At 40.8% G+C, this 21,212-nt stretch overlaps 1 protein-coding gene and 1 long non-coding RNA gene across 4 annotated transcripts in view; one reads left to right on the top strand and one right to left on the bottom strand.

Annotated features, from left to right (window-relative positions):
- The first annotated feature begins 4,874 nt into the window (after positions 1–4,874).
- On the top strand, positions 4,875–19,492 carry LOC103479063 (uncharacterized). 2 transcript variants are annotated; one of them, XR_535889.3, is made up of 4 exons: positions 4,875–7,293; positions 13,508–13,583; positions 15,792–15,891; positions 15,985–16,275. It is a non-coding gene; the product is annotated as an uncharacterized LOC103479063 (long non-coding RNA). The 2 variants fall into 2 exon arrangements; XR_001777464.2 differs by lacking the exons at positions 15,792–15,891; positions 15,985–16,275 and adding an exon at positions 19,408–19,492.
- Positions 17,856–21,212, bottom strand: part of mfsd8l2 (major facilitator superfamily domain containing 8-like 2) — a 17,453-nt gene continuing 14,096 nt past the window's right edge. For both annotated transcript variants that reach the window (XM_008433277.3, XM_081598098.1), the window contains 3 exons: positions 19,804–19,926; positions 19,488–19,618; positions 17,856–18,067 (listed from right to left, as the gene is read on the bottom strand). In XM_008433277.3, coding sequence (XP_008431499.2) covers positions 17,987–18,067; positions 19,488–19,618; positions 19,804–19,926 — 335 coding nt within the window. In that variant the 3' untranslated portion in view covers positions 17,856–17,986. The remainder of the gene's footprint in view (positions 18,068–19,487; positions 19,619–19,803; positions 19,927–21,212) is intronic.

Below are 21,212 nucleotides of genomic sequence, written 5' to 3'. Positions count from 1 at the left end.
ATTAAGAAATACTGTAAAAACAGCAGATGTAAAAAAATAAAATAAAATAAAATAAAAAAAACTTTATGCAGCCATGTCTAAATGCATGTGGCTTTTAAATTAAACTGATGTCCACCAGAGCAGTACCTGCAGGGCTCAATGTCCATTATCGGACCACAGGCCGTTTAAGAGTTCAGACTGGCACTACTGCAATTCGACCTCATCCTCGTTGGCCATGTGTGACCACTCCAGCACAAGATCGCCACATCCTGCTCGTCCATCTGCGATTCCGGCTAAGACCAGAAACACACACAGCTGATGAGACAATTGGTCTGCACATCAGACCCTCACACCTCAGACTGTCCGTAACCACATAGGAGAAGTTCAAATTCCTCAACCTGACCCCTATCATGTTCAAAGGACTGTCAGTCTGCTACAAATGGCCATACCACAATGTTATCAATGCCGATATGAAGATCAGTAATTACTGAAAATATATTTTGAGTTTCTCTATATATTGAGAAACCCAAATGTTCATAAAACTCGTATATTTGACATGGGGCGATTTTTGTTCAGTATACAAACAAAACGAAGTATAGGCTAAAAAGATATACAAACTAATAAGGAACTTAATTTGGAGTTATTTATAAAGAGCCTTCTGTAATAATACTTTATCATTCAGATATTGTTGTCTGTCTGGAGTTTCCAAACAGAGTTAGCTTCTGGTCGAGAAACACGACCTTTACAAACCCACAGACAAAATAAAGACACCTCACCTTCTAGAATAGCGGTTCTCAACGTGGGCGGTACCGCCTCCCCCCCCACGAAGGAGCGTAGAAACATACGCTCCCCCCCCACCCCCCCTCCTCCTCCAGACGCCGATATGCTTAGGCAAAACTCGCTACATTTACCTCGTTATGTGCACGAGGTGAAGGAGCGTAAGGCGCGCTGACGTGTACGGGAAAACATAATCGGTGCGCCGATTCAAAACATCTACAATAATGATAGTAACATTAATAATAAAATAATTGTCAGTGCAAAGTGGCCTACAAATTTTTTGGTGGGGGGCGGTGAGGGACCTGGATAAGGGCTAGAGGGGCGCTGGGCCGAAAAAGGTTGAGAAACACTGGTCTAGAATGTTTTTTTTTTCCTCCCTTTTAGGATAAATGTTAAAAACATACCTTTTAATTGTAGTTGGACGTAGGGTTGCCGCTAAAATATGGAACCGTCCTGTAATTGGCTGTTAAATGTAGCGTAGTGTAAATGTAAGAGACGCGACTTGTTCCGTATTCTACAAACGTGTATGTCTAATAACAAGCGAATGGTCCCCTGGTACTTTATAAAGTAGGCTGCCCCAGTCATTGTTTCACTCACAGTGCTGGTGTTGCGATATTGTGCCCAAAGCTTTCTGGATAACACACACTAGCCGACAGGATGAACATTTTTTTTTTTACTCTTTTTGTTTTTTCTCCTCTTCTTCCCTCCCAACTTTCTGAGGCGTCCCTCGCGCCCCCTGGTGGCCTCCCAGTGGGCTGCGGGCCTCACTTTGAAAAGCACAAATACAACTTTGCAGAAGTAAAAAAAAAAAGAAAAGAAAAGGAGGATGAGTTAATGTTTGACTTCACAAGCCACAGTTTCAGCAGAAAGATACTGATGATCTTAACCCGTCCAACAGCTCCGCAGTGGAACATCTGCTCACTGGTATCCATGATTTGCTCTAGACAATTTTATTACACACACACACACACACACACACACACACACACACACACACACACACACACACACACACACGCACACGCAGGCACACACGCACACAGCGCTGACAAGTAATGAAAATGCAACTTATTGCTGCGGAGCTCCTATTGTTGCTATGTCTTTATGGCTACTGCAGCAGGTACAATCAGCTCCAAAAATAACAAAAACACCATTACACAACAAATAAATTTGATAGTTTGTACTAATTGGATCCGCTCTGTCTTTCTGTTTTAGTAGTTACTCTCCAAGTTTATTTTTTTTGCACTAAAACCCTCCTGTCGTGCCGAGAGAAACAGGCTACTTAAAAACAAAAGGAGAAATAGGAGTTACTTTGAGAATTAAAAAGGCGCTTGGCAGCAACAGAATGTAGCGTGTTTAGCAAAACGTGAACGTCTGAGTATTTATTAACTGAAGTCAAAGTTCAGTCTGTGCTCTGTCTGTAAGGATTATAGTTTTAGTTGTTAATTATCAGACTAAACAGGAGACTTAGGAATACGTTCATCTGAAGCGTTGCTAACACGACAGAAACGCTAATGCTTTAGCTAAACTCCTTTTTTTGCTAACTATATTTAGCTTAGATATAGTTTTCTACTAAAACTATCATATATTTTATCCAAGTAAAATATATTTTTAAAATCTTTGCTATATGACTGAATTTATGAATATTCAACTCAAATAGCTGTGTTTCTATTAATGAAAACTTTGTCAAAATTCCCCCAATGACGAAAAAACACAAATTCGCAATTGCGGTGTTTCCATTAAATAAGTAACGCAATTAAAATCACATGTAAGTTTGTTCAGACAAGTCATTAAAAACATCCTGAGTCATCGTACTCCCGCTACTTCCTGTCGTCATCTTCGTGGTTTTTGCCAGCATCCGGTTTCCATTGCAGTTTTGCCAAATAAACCAATTTCAATACGGCCGAAAAACCAGCACCTAAACTTTTTAATGAAAAAATGAGCGTTTTTTCGAAATTCGCATTAATCAAATTTATTTTCAGGATGTCAAATTGCACAATTTTACCCTCAATGAAAACGTAGCTATTGTTTTCTTTATAATTCTGATGTATTTTTTGATTGCCATGTTAGCTGTTGTGGGTAGTAGATAGAAATCATATTTATTGTTTAAGATTAAATATACAGAAAGCAGCGTAGAGCTATGACTGTCTGGTTTATGTTGGCCAATAATGATCAATGTTTTTCTTCAAGGTCTGACCTACTTTTTTTCTGAGGACCATAATGCAGAAAGGAGGAAAAATTTATGTTTCTTTTGTAATCGTATGGAAAGTGAGGGATTTATGAGAAAATAAAGGAGATAAAGTAAGCTCTCCCTTATCACTTATCAGTTTCCATTACCTCTCTATCAAGGACAAATCTGTAATGATTTGATTTGATTAGAGATTTTCTTGTTGCTACATTTAGAAAAATCTGAGACGAAACAGAACTGCAGATCATAAACAGTCACCGATAACTACTTTCAGCTGCTGATTGTATCTTCTATGTCGCTTAGTCAATCTTTCTTGCAGTATTTCTATTACATATGTACAAGAGTTCAGCTTATCGATCAGCTTTGGAGCTCTATGGCTTAGATATCATTAAGCTATTGCTACATAAATAGTATTTCCCAACTACATCAACATTTGAACTTTGTGACAAAATCGTTATTTCACCCGTGTGTTTTCAATAAATCATGAGTGCGGACTGTAATGCCCTCTGGGTCACAAACGCAGCAGCCAAGAGGTCAGATCCTAAACCAGCGTCGGTGATATAAAGCTCATCTCAGCACAAATATTTCCAATTATGATGGGCTTGCTGCTCTCTCCTAATAACTTCCTCCGTATCTGACACTCTTCATTTCACGTAATGAGAGTCTTCAAGAAGTGAATAAAGGTATGCATGTATTTGGTACAGGGGCAGAAAATGAGATCTGTCTCGCGGCTAGCTTCAAACGAGAGCAAATTTGCAACCCAAGAGGAACTCTGTTGCTTTAAACCAGACATCTGTTCTTTGTCCCTCATTGGGGCTGAAAGGAGGCAGTCTGAGCTGCCGTGCCAAGGAGCCTTGTGTCTAATTCTTTGCCAACTTGTTTGTCACCGTGGCCTGATTGACCAGAGAAGCAGCCGGCTAACTCAGCCTAATGGCACGGTCACCTGCTACCTTATCGCAGAGATAAAACACAGAGACAGGAGGAACGAACACTGAATGAATGATTGGATTCATTCCTTCCTGTCCTTTTCAAGTGAGTTTCTGTCTATATCTCATCTGCAGTAGAAAACCTTTATGGGATCTTCATTGATCTGTTGGTCTTGGAGGCTAAAGCTAATAGCTAAACCATCAGATGTCGATATTTTATTCAGGCGTCGCAGCAACGAGCGCTTCATACCAGGGAGGCGCTTACAGATGCGGCGTATTGGGGAAAATTGTAGTTTGTGATTTTGCAGAGGAGCTGTGGATTCAACGCTTTCAAATTACAAACTCAACTTTTGAACTTTGTGATGCTGTGATGCTGGTGGAGCCAGCTGCGTATTGTCCAAGGAGGCCAGTAGCTGCGTTTCCATTAACCATAAAATTGCACAACTTGAAGCTATGAAAATGCCTCATTTTTCGAAAAAAGTATTTTGCGCTATGATTAGGTAGTTTTTCAGCAAAAATCTACCAGTTGTGCGAAATTAGTGTGTTTGGCAAATCTTCAATAAAAACACTTTTTTCGCATCACACGAGTAATGGGATCTATAACTGGATGTTACTACTGGTAAAAACCATAAAGAAGATGACAGGAAGTGGTAAGAGGACGACGGTTTGTTCTTGTTTTTGTCCAAACTGTGATTTATCGCGTAAACAGGTTTATCCAAGTGTGATTTTTATTTCATTTCTTATTTAATGAAAACAACACAAATGCAAAACTGCGGGGTGTTTTATGTTAGCAGAATAACAAAACTTTGTGTACGTTTGGAATGGAAATGCAGTCAGTGCCTACGTTTTCATACGCTTCGCTGTGGCATACAAACTGGCATGACGCGAAAAAATTGTTTCCACTGCAGTTTTGTAAAATTCACTGCAGAAAAAAAATGTTTCAATCAATAAATAAGTTTTTTCGAAATCGCCGTGTTTCCATTAAGTAAATTTATATTTGTAATTTCAATTTGTCCAATTTTATGTTCGATGGAAAGTCAGCCAATGTTCGCATCGTGGACTAGCTGTTCGTTCGTACTGTGGGACTGCCAAATCTGAATGTAGAGACCACAGGTACTGTAGGACATTAACTACACATGATCTTTTTTTTTTGCAGATTCACACATCAGAAATCACCTCCAGTTTACAGCTTGTCCGTTTGCGAACCATCCGGAGGCGAGTCCTTACCCTCCCTGACCTTCCTGTGTTTTTATGGCATTGAGGGGCCATTTAACATGTTTCAGTTTCCCGCTAAACCCACCGAGAACCACATCAGTCCCAGCCATCTTCCCGAGCAGGAGGTTTACCGTCCTTCAGCCGTATCAGCCTTTAACATCTCGGCTTTATTCCGCGGCTCAGCCCTGCAAATGGAGGTCTTTCCAGCTACAGTTTATCATAAAAATAGGCTTTAAAGTGCATTACACAGTTACCTTGAAATCAAAGGGGGATGTAATAGAGATGTTTTAGACTCAGAAGCAGCAAAAAATAAAAAAATAAAAAATGACTGCCTGGAAGAACAATAGACAGGGAGACGGGATGAAAGCCCCCTGACTCTGGGATATAAAGAACCTGTCATCCAGCAGCAGCTCCCACTGTATCTTTTAATTAACATCTCACACACCAAAACAAACACACCCTCAATAATGCAGCAGCAACATGCTACAATATTAATGTCAGATGGAATGAGGTAATTAGACGGGATGCTATTTTAAGCGCGTGTTCGCCCCTGCCAGTATGAGCAGCAGGATTATTAACAGGGGGAAAGGAAGAAGGGGATCCTGCTAAAAGGGATCGGAACAGCTGATCCCGTGTGTGCCTTGGCCAAACGGGAGGCGAGCCGGGCCCAACGTTTTGTTTGTCAGGTCCAACAAATGGTGACAAACGACGGCAAATTGGAGTGAAGGCCCCCCGCTGGGCTGTGGTCTGCCCTCAATGGACCAGGGGTGCCGGCTCGGGGGAATAAAGACACACACGTATGAAGTTGTCGAAATGTAATAAGGTTCAAGGGATGCGGAAAGATTCTTCAAACAAAACTTATAAAGACGATTAAGAAAGACGCCATTGGAGGAGGAGAGACAAAAGGCGCCACGGCGACCTAATCCAATGTTTCACACGAGGAGCAGAGCCTCCTCCTCCTCGCCGTTCACCATAATCCCAGGAATCTATAAGATCGAGACAGACGGAAAGAAACTTTTCTGTTTCTTTGCGTCTGGGAAAGAAAAGAGAGAGTAATCCATGCATCTCTCACCTCAGAGCTCTGATTTCAAGCTTTTCTGAAGGGCATATTTGAAGTGAACGTCGTCAAAAATAGATTTCTGGGGCCGGATAAGTACAAGAAAAAAAAAAAGTGCGTTTCATTTAATTGACTGGGATCGGACGAAGATTTTTAATTTCCCACGGGATCGCAGGTTGCTTACTTTTGTTTTCATATGCCAAAGATGAAGAAGTGCACTCAGAGAAGAAATTAGTAGAATACGGGTAACACTGCTTTTTTCTTCTTCCTCATTTATTAGATTACCTATGCTGATGTTTAAAGGTGCAGTATCATGTATTTTCCAGGCATATGTAGCCAATCATCATTACCTTCAGTTGTTACAAAAATGCTACAAATATCAATATATTACTTAAAAGAAAATTGACTTCATAATTTAACGTCTTGAAATTGGACTTCTGTCTCTTTAACAAGCTCCTGCTCGTTCTGAAACTTCGCCTTCAGGAAGTCATCACAACATCTCACCTCTATTTACCCTTTAAGAACGTTTTTACCAGTGTTGCACTCAGAAGTGGCACACATAATGAGCTGAGCAGACGTGCACATCCACCAGGTGTTTGCTAACGGCTGCTGGCTAGTCTGTAGGAATTGAGTGGGGGAGTCACGGAGGACGGAGAATCTGTTTTGAAGCGCAGAAGCTTGGAAACTGCAGCTCTGAGGAGGAGCTTTGTCCTTGAAGGTGGAGCTTGGTCCACCCAGGCGTTTTGCACAGCTGAATGGTTGCCACGGGAGATTCAAAGATTTCTCAAACATGCACTAATGAGTCAAAGCAACACTCCAGGTATGTTTTTGGTGAGGGAATAACATTATAACACGATGTGAAACTCAAAAAAAGTCTTTTTTTTTTAAACATAACACTGCCCCTTTAAATAGTTTCTCACCAGTCTGGGAACTTTATTTTGTCTTGTTCTACTAAGAGCCATCACAGCACTTCCAGCTTTCACCATCTCTCTGCTTCCTTCCTCCCTCCTCCACACAGACTGGCCATTGTGTGCGGCCCACCGATGGGATTTGCATGCGTCTTAGACTGGATTACACATGCAGCCTCTGGGAACCTGGACCCCTACGGTCTTCCTTCGCTGTTCGATGGGCTGGCAGCGGGCGGCCTTTCGGTGAGCTACTTCAAATGACTCTCACGGCCTAATTGGCTCAGGAAAGGTTAAATTCCAAGATTTGGGAGAGCATGAAAATAATAAATAAAGGGTTTGGGACGGGTTGTTTTTTTGTTTGTTTGTTTTGCAGCTGCGTCAGGGAATTGACGTCCTGAAGCGTTTCTTGTTGGGTTTTGTAGCAGATGCTTATAAAAAGTGTAATCCCTTAAGTTAAAATTAACAACACCTTACCAGGCATGGAGAGGCAGGATTTAGCTGGAACAAACTTCTAGAAAACTGCAAAACAGCTGAAACACTGAGTTCCTTTGAATCAAGGCTAAAACTCCCACCTGTTTATCATGTATATTTGCTTGAGTAATTCGATGATGGGCATTTGACAAGATGTAATGTTTATTGCTTTTTTCATAATTGATGACTGTGTGATGTTTTTATGGTGTACAGCACTTTGAACAGTCTTGTTGCTGAAAAGTGTGGCACAAATAAACTGGAGTTGACAGTAGCAGAACTTTTTTTGCGACATGAGTGGAGAATAGTTTTGACGTCAATGGAAAATAAACAGTTCTCAACATACTTTTACAAATCAAAATCTATAAAGTGTGGTGTGCATTTGTATTCATCTCCCCATGGTCAATAGTTTGTAAAAAAAATTTTTTGCGATTTCTACCAGCCTGACATTTTTTCCCAAATGTTTATTAGCAAAATAGCCCAAACGAAATCAAATCACAGGACTTGGAGGAAAAGTTTAATGGTCCAAAATACCAATAAAAAAAGATCATAAGGGTTTAGTTGTAGTACTAAAAAATGCTTCAATAAAGGTTTTTACACTGTTTACTGCGAAGAGGATACATAATTTTTGACACACAATATTTTCATGATATATACCGTATTTTCCGCACTATAAGGCGCACCGGATTATAAGGCGCATAGAATAGACGCCACAGTAGAAGCTGCAGTGACGTTATGCATCCACTAGATGGAGCTGAACTAAAGGGAATGTCAACAAAACAGTCCGACTCCGGTCGGTGAGGAGAGCCTTTCGCGACTGGGCCGGGGCGTGGATGGTCACCCTTCTCCGTTCGCGCCCAGCATGTTCGTGGAGAACGTGGTGCTAAATGCAGACGACCTGATTCTAGGCGGTCGGTAGGTAGATAGGTCAGTCAAACTTTATTAATAGATTACAAACCAGCGGTCTGACAACTATCCCAGCATGCACCACGCGCTTCTTCTACTATGCCGAAAATGAAGTCGGTGGCTGCTTACCGTAGTTGCTAGACCTGTTGTGGCTCAATATTGGTCCATATATAAGGCGCACCGGATTATAAGGCGCACTGTCGGCTTTTGAGGAAATTGAAGGTTTTTAGGTGTGCCTTATAGTGTGGAAAATATGGTAAATCTTTAAGACGATCCTTTCTTTTGTATGACGTCTGAATTACAATAAGAAACCAGCTTTTTAGTTCAATTAAAATACAATTCATTCTAATTGTAACTATTTGCACATACACAAGAAAATGTAGAGCTCTGTAAATATCCAAAGCTTGAGATGTGGTTTAATAACCAAACCCTGCCTGAACAGCGTTCTCCCAGACCTGTCCGCTCGCTGTGCTCCTTGGCCTCCACGATGCCGTTTGTTCTCTAAAGTTCTACAGAACTCCTGAGGCCGTCGCAGAAGAGCTGGACCTATACTGGAACGAAATTAAACTCACGGGCTGTTTACGAGAAGACTTTGTTTTTTGCAGGTAGTCGACTGCGCTGCGTTTTATTCAGGCGTAAGAAAACAAAGGGGGGCTAAACGCAAACGCACGCCACATTTTTCTGGTTTTTATTCGCAAAAACCTTTGAAAAATACCTTTTATTTGCCATCTAGTTGTGCACATAAAATCCACAAAGAACATGAGCAAATGTAAATGCGTTCTTGGGGGTATGAATACTTTTGTAAGCGCTTGATCTGAGGATGGTGTGTGAACGAGGGTAACGATGGCAGATAAGAGCAGACAAAGCTCCTTAAAATAGCCGAGGACGCCGCAGTAATCTGCCAGGAGATCCAACGGACATTTGATGAATTGATTTCAAACAAATAATTTCATATTGCTTCCATGTCAATACTCCCCTTGATCACATTCCTCCGTGTGCGTGTGGCAGTGCTTTGCGGTCAGGCCTCGTCAGCCGTCATCTGAGTATTTTTAGTGCATTTGCTGACACCGGGGGAAAAAAATAAAAATAAAAAATTGCTCTGAACTGCATTGCAAACAGACAACAACAAAAAAATCTCATCTCAAAGCATTTGTGTGTCATTCCATTTATTCATATTGGTATTAAAGGTAAATTGACAGACGGCGTCTTCCTTCAAGCAGCCAAAGCCCCGCGGAGCCTCTCTGCCCAGCAGGATTATAAATGAGATAGGATTTAATATTGATCCTCGGCTGACCTCCTATGAAGTTCTCATCATTGGATAATATTCTCCACACACGCCGTTAATGAGCTCAGTGTGCTCCCGCAGCCCTGCGCACAGATAAACCTTGACCTCAACGCCGTCCGACAACAACCAGCAGAATTGGGCGTTTGCCTGGTTTTCTCCAGTCGGGGTTCCTTCGTGTGTCTCCAGGCTGCGCCGGACACGAATATCTGGAGGTCTCAGGACGTTTTTTTTGCTTTTGTCTTTTTACCAAGATTTCAAGCGAAAATCCAAAAGTTCAACATGATTTTATAGCAGGACAGAAAAAAACAAAACAAAAAGGAAGGAATAGTTAAAGATTATTGATCAATGGACAGACAAATGAAAAATAAAAGAATGGGTCAGATGGATGGATGGAAGAAAACAGTAGAATACACGTTCAAGAGGGAGTTATGTGTATTTTCCAGACAACAATCCTTTTATAGCACAATCAAGTAACCATGTTACCTTCATCTGTCATAAAAATGCTACAAATATCAAAAAATGACTTAAAAGAAATTTGACTTTGGACAGCAGCACCTTGAAATTGGTTCTCTGTCTCTTTAAAAACGCTGGCTCTTTCTGAAACTCCGTCTTCAGGAAGTCATCACAGCATGGCTCCTCTATTAACCCCTTAATAATGTTTTTACCAGCGTTGCATTGAGAAATAGCTGAGTAGATGAACAGTTTCATCAGGTGTTTGCTAATTGCTGCTGGCTAGTCTGAAGGAGATGAGTGGGGGAGTCTCTCTGTGAGGCGGAAGCTGTGAAGCTTAGAAACTGCAGCTGTGAGGAGGAGCTGAGCCTCGAAGGCGGAGCTAGCCCCAACCAGGCGTTTTGTACAGCTGAATGTTTGCCAAAGGAGATTCAAGGATTTCTCAAACATGCATGAAAGAATAAAGGCAACACTCCAGGTATGTTTTTGATGTGGCAATATAACATGATGTAAAGCTAAAAAATGTTGATTTTACATAATACTGCCCCTTTAAACATGGAAAAATAAATATTTTTGTGCTCCATCTTAATTTCCACTCTTCTCCAGCCCTGAAAAACCCTCCAACCCGTCAACTTCCATCCATTTCCAGACTGCTTAGCTGTCTCATCCAGTCCTTCCCACCCCTCTCCTCTCCTAATCATCTTTCTGCTGCCATTCCTCAGTTCTCTGCCGAGCAACGCCACCTTCAAAGGGCCAGACCGTGAAATATCTGCTAATTTTTTACCTCGCACTGGAACGAAACGGGTTGATGAGCAAATTTGACCGTCAGCGCTCGGGCTCTCATGGTTCTCCTCCCGCTTCACGAGAATCAGGCCCGTCTTCACAAAGCAACAGCAGGTTCATAAGCAAGCCACACACCCAAATGAGCCCGATGATTATCTGCATACATTTCCATTGCTATTACAAGCGGCTCCAATCAGCGAGCTTCAACTCAGAACATGCGCATGTCCCACAGGCATTAATTTCACCTACATATTAGTTTGGGGGTGGAAGCTTAGTGTGGGTGGACGCAATTGATTCAGCGCATCTGAGGCGACGCCAAGCCGCACGGAATCCAGAAGGGACGGTGATCGGGGGGCCTGCAGATGCTCTCCTCAAATGCGACTGTCACGTGCAATAAATCAAATAATTTCCCCGCCGCCAGCTAGTCCTGGTTTTTCTGATTCCGGAGCCACTTATGAGGAAGGGAACGTGCGAAAAATGGTGATTTGCACTCATCGATACTGTCCCCTCTCTGCTCCCGCTCCCCTGTCAGCTCATTAGTCGCCCATCTCGATATTGCTTCAAGGTGTGGATCCAAACTCTCATCTAATTATGCCTGAACAAAGGCAAAACTGTGAATTAGATAAAGCAAAACTTTTGCATAATTAGTTGGAGAGAAAAAAAAATATATATATTCCTGCTTGAGTGTTAATCTCTCGCCTAGAGACAGAGAACTCAAGTAGGTAATGTCTGCAGTCACAGTAGGCCTTTCCCAAGGAAGGTGTTTCTCAAGAGACAGCTGATTGGGCGAAATTAATGTCTGTCATTTTCCTTTTTCTTTCTTAATTATTATTTTTTTGTTTGTTTTGTTACACTAATGTGGCCGAGAGAAAAGGGGAAGACATACAGCAAGAGAACCAAGGACGGGACTCAAACTTGGGACTGCTACGTCGAGTCGTCTCCTCTGAGCGCGAGAACGCGACGCCTCCATTTTTTTCTTTTTAAATATCGCTACCCTACTTCTCTGGCATATCAAACTTTCATTTATGCGTTTAGTTTCACAATCTCGCTGCTTTAACCCAAAGTATCAGAAGACGTGGAGGGTTAGCTACACCTTAAGCACTTCGATATAATAACGGCAGGCATATTTGTCTTAGCCAGTCCGACATTTGTGGCATTTCCCCAACTCTCCTTCAGCCCATCTTAACAGAGAACGTCCGGTTACATTTCAAAATAAGAGCATCAACAGAAATCACACTGTTTTCTTATTTCACGGTATCGATTTTTCAGATCTGTTTATAAGTTGTGAGAGCTAAACATTGATGCCTTGCAATTACATTAAAAGTAAGATTTGATGATTTCTGAAAGTTCCTGAATGATTTCCGCTGCTGCAACTACTCAATCACTGTTTGCTCTTTTAGAAACACCCATTTCTCTGTCTGCAAAGAGCCCCCCCACCTTAACTCCCCCCTCAAATAAAACTGGACATGAGCCACACCCTGACAAAATCATCCACAGGTCGCATTCCCAAGTCAGCAAATGTGGGTAAAACTGTAAATCGTTGACCTATTTCGTGCAACACCAAGGGCTGAGACGTTTTGAAAAATCTTTTGATGAACAGTCTTCTCTGGAGAATATATATATATATATTTAGTAGTTTCCTGAGAATATATATATATATATATATATATATATATATATATATATATATATATATATATATATATATATATATATATATATATCTGCCTGGAGAATTAAAGCTCTTAATAAATTATTTGGTAGGACAAACCTTTCTACAGAAAATATAGATGACAGTTAAAGAAGGGGGGAAAAAGGAGAACCATGGAATGAATATAGCTGCGCTGCACTATTTCATCCCCCTTCCTTCACAACTAATAACTCATCTATCATCTCCAACCTATTAACAAGCAGCCTCAGTCCAGCTAATCCCCATCAGGAAGAGGAGACCCACTCGGCTGCTGCTAGCATAATTGTTACATATTGGCTCCAGTCGGACGCTGGTTTTCCCTTCAGAAGCGCAGACCTGTTATCTTTTGTCAGATGACATCGCCAATTTAGCTTTAAAGCGCGTCAATGCCAAAATAACAGCCTCTAAATGTATCCCTTGATACAAGCGGTTTGGTCTGCTGCATAAATTAGGAGATCTAATTTTTAAATGCATGCGCTGAATACCAACATGACCCCACCTCGCATTTCATGTCAGCCGGCGCGGGTTCTTTCAGGTATAGAAACGCTGTGAAATTGCAGGCGGGCGTACACATTTAGGTGCGCTCATTGTCGTGGTTTCACATTACCATAAAAAGCAGATGCTTTTAGCCACCGGGAAACATTTAGTAGTTTCCTGTAAATTCCAGATGCATTTCGAATGCGTGGTATGTAATTACCCAATGCTGTCTAGCAGCGATGTGTCAAAGATGCACCAAATCTAAATTTCAGCTTTCAAAGCCGATGGCCGTCGATTGTGCCTTTCGTGTTTTTGTCACTCTGCATGACATTCAAAGAATTTTGCTTCTTAGGAACTTTCTCTAGAATATCCAACATACTCTGTTTTTTTTTCTATAGGGTGCTGGACTCATAACCTTGAAACTTTGGTGTGTGACTTGAGGATCCACTGGCAGGAAGTGAAGACCGGTATGAGGTAGGCTCTAAATGAAGACAGGAAGTCTTTGAAAAAAACAGAATGAACGGACATGAATGATTAACGAGGAGTCGGTACGTCCAACAACAGCGGATGTAATCTTTACACGAGGGCTGAAATTAATCCTTGAATGAATCGATTCAAAAGAATACTTGACGCAAATACGTCTGAGTCGATGCGTCACCTCACCTATTACATATACCTGAACATTAAGTGGAGAGGTCGTGTTTTTTTTTTCCCCACTTGTTCACAATTTTCAGTGAAAGGACAATCTGAGAAAAAAGAACTTCAGAATCTGGTCTTCTAGTATCAGAGCAGGCATAGTTCTTATTGGAAAAAAAAAACCACAAGGTGTGATGCAGGTATATTGATTACTTGATAAATTAAGGAATTATCAGATAGAATACTCAATTCCACTGAGTATTATTAAAATATGAAATGGGTGCAGTCATATTTACAGAATTGCATTAACAATACATGACTACTCTATGGTTTCATCATCAGGTAACTCAGAAACCCAAAATTATTAGCACTTGTTCAATCAAACAAGTGCTAATAATGTTGTCTAATAGTTCACAAATACACGCGGCTGTTCTTGGGTTTCCTTTTAATCTTACTCAGAGGAAAGCTTGATATCAAACAAAGCTAATTTTCTGGTAAGTAGCGCTAATCAACAGAAGCACTCAAAATGATGAGCTTGTATTTCAAGAACTCCCTTAGAAACTGAAGCAGACGTAAGTGAACAAACAGGAAGTACCAGTGGCTACTTGGTTAGCTCTGAAGCCCGATTTAAGCATGTTCTAACTGAGAGGAGGATATGCTAACAGCTGGACTCGGTGACAAGCTAACTACTGTTAGCGACCGACACATGCTAACAGTAGGGTATTTCTTTAGTATGTTTTGTAAATTCCAAAACTAAACAAATCTTTTTACCAAGAGAGGTTGTTTGGTACAACATGTGACAGATTTAATGTGATACAAACTGACTAAAGTGTTGAAAACTAGCTTAAAACTAACACTATCACTGCATTGTGATCTAGTAAGGGCCTGATGAAGATTGTTGAGAAATCTTCAAGTTCTCCACTCAGAATATGACGTTTGCTTGCTTTGTGACCATTTTCCTTGTTTTTTTTTTATGCTTTTGCGTAAAAATTGAATGCAATATAAAACATGTTTCTTCAACCATAAAATGGTGACTGATAGGATTTTTCTTCCTGTTTTTTTTTTTTTTTTTTTGCTTCTTTAGAAAAACAATGCATGTGTAACTGTGTAACTGTACTGATGTCTCAAATGGACATCAGTACAGTTACACATGAACAAATTAGTATTTACTGAGGTGATACAACCATTGAACTCAGTCAGGTCTCAGTGTTCTGTAACCTTTTGACCAGACTCAATATTCCTCATCACAGTGAAATGTGTCCTGTGAAAATCATGTTTTGCTTCTATATTAGAGACTTACACAATGTTTCATTTTGACTTGTTCATACTCTGCTTTGCAAAGTATGCAAAGCAACTTTGCATACTTTGAGCTTCTAATATAGAGGCTCATATTCCTATAAGCTTCATAAACTTGTTTTGTTCATGTAGCGTTTCAGATGCTCTCTGGTCAGAAAATACCAAGACACAAATAGACCAGGAGCTTCTTCAACCTTCACTGTAAAAACTGAAAACATGTAATTGCTTCGGAAAAAAAAAATAGATTCATTGAACTAACAAAGTGATGTGTGCAGTCAATAAAAGCTGCGAACCTGAAAATACACTTAGATTTTTCAAAATTGACCTAAAAAATATAATACAGTATATAGCTTGCAGCGGTTGATTCTGACAAAATCACTGACAGTACATAAAAAAAAGGGATCAAAAGTTTAATGAGATGTTCAGACAAAAATAATTTAAAAGGCCTTGATTGGAAACCTGAGATGAAACCTTGGACTGGACCGGAACATCCGTCCAACAAAGACAGTGATACTTCACAGTACAGAATACGTAGGTGAAACACAAATTGTGCAGCAAAGCAGATATTGTAGGGTAAAAAATAAAGATATTATACAATGGATGCTATTTTATTGATTTTCTTTTTTTGTATCTCACTAGAAACACTTTATCTGTTCAATTTTGCAGTAGGTTCCGTGCTGTGTGGCCAGCTGCAGGCCTGTGTAGACTACAGTAATATAGTGTTTACTAATCTGTTTCAACTTTTTTCAGATGGAAGAAATTTGTGGCTCTGACAAATCACCGGCTGGCCGAGGCTGCGCATTTTCTTTTCTTTAATCCAAACTGTATATAAAACCCTTATCTACTGACGGTAAGATAGTAATGATTCATAACTTCTTTACAGAAACTATTTGAGACAATCCAAGCTTCCTCTTTTAGTAATTATCTGACCCATTCTTTCCAGCGTGCAGACCTTCATTCATCAGAACATTGTCATCATTTCTAAAAAAAAAAAAAATAAAAGAAGAAAGGTTGAAAACCCGGTACGCTGTACGGAGCCTTTTATTTATCGTCTTCCTAATGGAATGTTGAACTGAAAGAAGAAACGTTCCTTCCAACAGAGAAGGAAAACTGTAATTACTGCTCCGTATCTGCTTCATCGCAGTGGCAGTAACAGGTTCCACGCTCTGCTCCACCAAAACATCCACTGCGTCCACTCTCCCTGGCTTCGCCGACTGACTCCCCCCGCCCCACTACCCCCACCCTTTGCAAAGTCCCATCTCCATAGCGACGCACGCCTGTCCTTGGCTAACAGAAATAATTGGTTGCCCCTACATCAAATGGTTGCTCTGTGTATCTTTAAAACATTTTCACCGCCGCGGCTGCTGAGCCGGCTGGTTCGGTTCACGTGACGCCACAAAGGCCCTCCGACTTCTTCGTTTATCTTCGTTCAACGTGGAACGTAGCTTTTAAATTCTCACAAAACGATGGTAGAACAGCGAATAAAAAGACAGCAGTGATGGGAGTTACTCAGCAGGTTTGTTAAGCACCTTAAGCTCCTGTCAGAGCGGAGTGAATAAAGCAGTTTTGTTTATTTTTTTTCTAAATGCTATCTAGCTGTGCTTTTTTAAATTTATATCCATAAATACCCAAATGAAAAATAAATCCCCGCAGATTAAAATGCAGGTTCACCGTAAACTGTCTGTTTTCGTTAGTGGAAAGGAGAGACGCGTCCTGGAAGACAGAGCTACTGTTCAAAGTGAGTCAAATTCCAGCCTGACCCGAATCTGTGCACTTCTGTTATCTCCCTTAAAATGTCAAGCACCTCAATACGCTGATCAGGGCATAAAAGTACTTATATATATTATGTCCTTGAGTCCCAGAGATTAGAATTTCCATTTCGGGCAAAAAGAAAAAAAAAGAAGAAAAAAAAAAAGAAGGCAAATATCACATGCTGAGCGAGAAAAACTGGAAAGGTTACTGAGCCTTATCTGCAATTATGCAAAAACACTGAGGCTGGCCGAACCAACACTCGCTTCTACAAAGAGAATCGACAATGCCTTGATGTTGCTTACAGCATTCCTCCCTCGTCTGCTGATGTGTAGCACACAGCACATCCTAGAGGAGAACACAGGCAAGAACAGCTGACTGTACACTACTCACACCTTGTCAAACTGTAAATTATGAATGTATGTTATTAACATTTAATTTGCTCCCTTTAGTTAAAAGGATAGAATTGGCAATTTAGCAAGTATTTTTTATTGTATTGTTTTTTTCTTAACTTCATGAGTGTCTCATTTGTGCAAGCCGAACAGGAAGGAATCCAGATAACAACATGGTGTCATTACATCCAAGTCTTTTTGTGTGCGTGTGCATGTGTGTGTGTGTCGCTTTTTTCCCTCTTTTTAGGAAAAAAAAAAAAAAAGAAAGGTACCAATAAATCTGTGAAGAATCACCGTCTTTGACCCTCTTCTCCTGTCAGGTTTCTTGACACGAAGCCGCTAAGATGTTGACAACTCCACTTTCTGCACTCATTGTGTCAGCCGTTTCATTTTCAGAGAGAGCTTTCCTCTTCACAGGGGGAAGAATAAACCACATTTCTGATACACAGAAAGGAAAAGACAAAAAAAAAAAAAAAACAGCTTTTTTTTCCCACTTATACATGGGAGTATAAATAGTTCTCCTTAAAAATAATAGCTTTCATCTACAATTATACCTGTAAGTACTCAACGTGAGAGCAATGGTGCCCCCTTGTGTAAAATGTAATTAATTATCTGGTAGTAATATGAATAATGCGGTTCATCCTAATGCAGGCTGATGATGGTGGAGACGGTGTGCAAAGCTTTTTGATCATCTTTATTCTGCACTCATACGCTTTCCTCTTCAGGAAACTTGGATTTATTCTCTCTGAAGTGAAGGGCGTCCCCCTCGTGCCCCCGGTCCGTCTCGGCCCGCTCCTCTCCCCTCTACCCTCCGCTGTCAGCGCTCTGGGCACACTGCACCACCCTCGGCTCGACCAGCCGCTCGTAGGACAGGACTGTCATAACCTGCAGACACATACAGCGGCATGTGGCTATGGAGAACAGAGGCCTTTGAGTAAAAAACGCGTGGGCTATTAATGACATGCTGAGCAAAGGATTTTCCTTTAAAATGAAGAGAGAGAGAAAAAAAAAAAACCTAGCAGTAACTGCTTTTTAACTCATTGGGTCGCACCATTATCCCCACGTAGACAAAGTGCTATTGATCGAGGCAATTAGCTATTAATCACAGCAGGCCGGTTAAAGGCCCAATAAAAATGGGATGTTTAAGTTTAAACACTGAAAAAACAGAAGGATTTAAGGTCTGGAGGAGAAGCAGACAAAGTGGTGACCACAAAAACCAGGTTTCCCCAAGAGAAACCTGGTTTCTTACAGGCCATAATCTAAGAACACCTGACGTCATAATTCACCGTTTAGAAGCCGTAATCTGAAGTTAAGACTAAGATTATGCAAACGCACGCCTTGACAGGATTAGATTTTAACATTAATTTCTTTCCTTTTCATCACCATACAGCAGCTGAAGTCCTACTGTCCTGCGTCTTTTAGAAGCATCTCTTCTCCACGTCACCGAAATCAAATGAATGGGTCGTTGGCAGGTCTCTATAGAACTGAATGACTTGTTCATGAAGGACCTCAATCATTTGACTAAAATGTGTTATGAAAGAGACGAAAAGTTGAAGGACAGCAGCTCTTGAGGTTTGAAGTTGGTCAACACTGGTTTAAAGCTAAATCTACAAGGGGTATGAACAAATCTGGTCTTAACTGGAGAAATGAAGGTGATAATGAATACATTTTAATACCAAACGTTTTATGTAGAGGTTGAACTCCACCTTATCTGCACTGTGCACAAAACAAGCCACAGTCACTGCTGAGACATTCTAATGGGTGCATCTACAGTGGGGAGCTAACAGTGGGAAGTAGCTTGTTTTACTAAAGGTGTAATGAGATCTTGGGCTAGGAGCTCTCATAACATTAAACCTCTATGATATTTCTAGTCAAATGAAGCCTGTATAATGAAAAACACTCCAGTTTTTGTCAGTATTTCACTTTGTCTGCTAAAGTGAGGTTAGCTTTTGGTTTGAGTCCTGAAAATGTGGTTATGTGCTTCAGGCTTGATGACCAGGTGTATCTTTACATACAGAGGCCCATAAGGGTCAACAAAATGCAAAAGCCAAAACCTGAAAGATGAGGAATTACGCATTTTCCAGACACATAGTGCCACTTTATAGCACAATCAAGTTACTGTTATGAAAATGCTGTAAAACAAATTTGACTTTTTAAGTTAACGCCTTAAAATTGGGACTCTGGCTCTTTAAAAACTCCCGTTCTTTCTGAAACTCTGTCTACAGGAAGTCAGCACAACATCGCTCTTCTTCTGACCCTTTAAGGACGTTTTCACCAGTCAGTGAAAAGCTCCGGCTCTACTTACTGTGATCATGGCGAGCAGAGCCAGCATCATGCCCAGCATTATGTACAAGTTATTGGTCAATCCTCCAGCCCACAAAGGACCCAAGATGGTAGCCAGGCCTCCGACGGAGCGCCGGACCCCTTGGCTGAACCCTTTTAGAGAAGCAAAACAAAAATATTTCATTTTTATTTCACTTGTGGGCCAATATTAAAATATGGCTTTGACATACCATATTTGCAAGTTTTTTTTAGTTTTATTTTTTTTATATTTTTTACAATCCTATGTGCACAGCAACGATCTGTTGTTTGCGCATCTTGACAACATAACATGAGCACACCTTGAGTTTTCTCAGCAGTGACTTTGGAGAAGAGCGACACCTGAGACACAGCCACGAATGGAAGCCCCAGCAGCTGCAGGAAAACCCCCACTATGAAGGCTGAAAGCTGCCACTCAAATCCACCTGGAAGGCACGGCAAATATGGAGAAATAAAATCGATGGATATAAGTTCTGTACACATTTCTTTCAGGTTTTTATAGAACAGATTTGCTTGTTTTGGCTTTTCAGCTCAGTGTCAACAGACTGAGCAGAGCAACTGGTTGCGTTTCCATTACAAATGCGCACAAAGCAAAGCGCTGTCTATATCCCGCTAATGTTGAAAAAACACAATCGCAATTGTGGTGTTTTATTAAATAAGAAACGCATTTAAAGTCACACAGATAAGCCATTAAAAACTTGCCGCGCCATCATCCTCCTTCCACTTCCTGTCATTTTCTTCGTCATTTTTGGCAATAGTCACATCCGGCTGTTGATCATGTGACTCGTGACACACTCGCGTCAATGCTTCCATTTGAGTTTTACAAAATGCACTAATACAAGATATTTTTATTGAAAAATTGTTTTTTTTTAAAATTGGTGTATTTCCATGAAGCAAATTTATTTTCGTTATTTCAATTTGCGTAATTTTATGGCTAATGAGCGTTTCCAGCCATGTTGCATTCTGCGAAACTACAATGGAAACTACAACACTTTTTCTTGCATCACATAAATCACACCGTGTCACGAGTTTTTCATTGAAACGTTTTGAATCCATAGCTCTTCTGTAAAATCGGCTCACATAAGTCCCTAAATAGGCAGGGCTTGTCACGCCAACGCCTGAACAAGACGCCGACGTTTCCTCTGATAGCTGATGGATGATGAGGGCCAGCGCCGCGGCTAAATTATGGATATATCTCAAGTAACTGTTTACATCTGTCACTGAAATGTTTTTTCATGACGTAACGCGTGAACAAGTTTGTTCACATGTGATTTTATCTTGACTTCTTATTTAATGTTAACACTGCAATTGCAAAGCTGTGTTTTGTGGACGTTGGCGGAATACAGACAAAGATCTGGGCACATTTGTGGTGGAAACGCAGCTGGTGAATCTCGGTTTCCCCCTCTCCCTCCACTGGTTTCTAGGTTCTCCTCCATAAACGGGCTGGCTCCTCCACAGAAAGCTCTTGTCTGCAAAATAAAACCTCTGCCAAGCTGGCAGCCAGTCCATTTCTGCTCTGTGCTGCCTTGCATCATGCACATGTTTGTGGGAATCTGTGCCCACTCGAACGGTTGGATGTTCCTGTTGGACTTGAACGTCTATAATCTTACGATGAAAAGGCAGTTCTGCAAATTAAGCCGCTCCCTCAGAGGACCGAGTCTGGAAATGCTTTTTTTTTTTTTTGTTTTGCTCAGGTATCTGTCTGTCATAA

This window comes from Poecilia reticulata, chromosome 17 (assembly GCF_904066995.2).
Source record: "Poecilia reticulata chromosome 17, P_reticulata-male-v2, whole genome shotgun sequence".
Lineage (NCBI taxonomy): Eukaryota > Metazoa > Chordata > Actinopteri > Cyprinodontiformes > Poeciliidae > Poecilia > Poecilia reticulata.
This window is presented reverse-complemented; position numbering and strand designations above follow the sequence as displayed.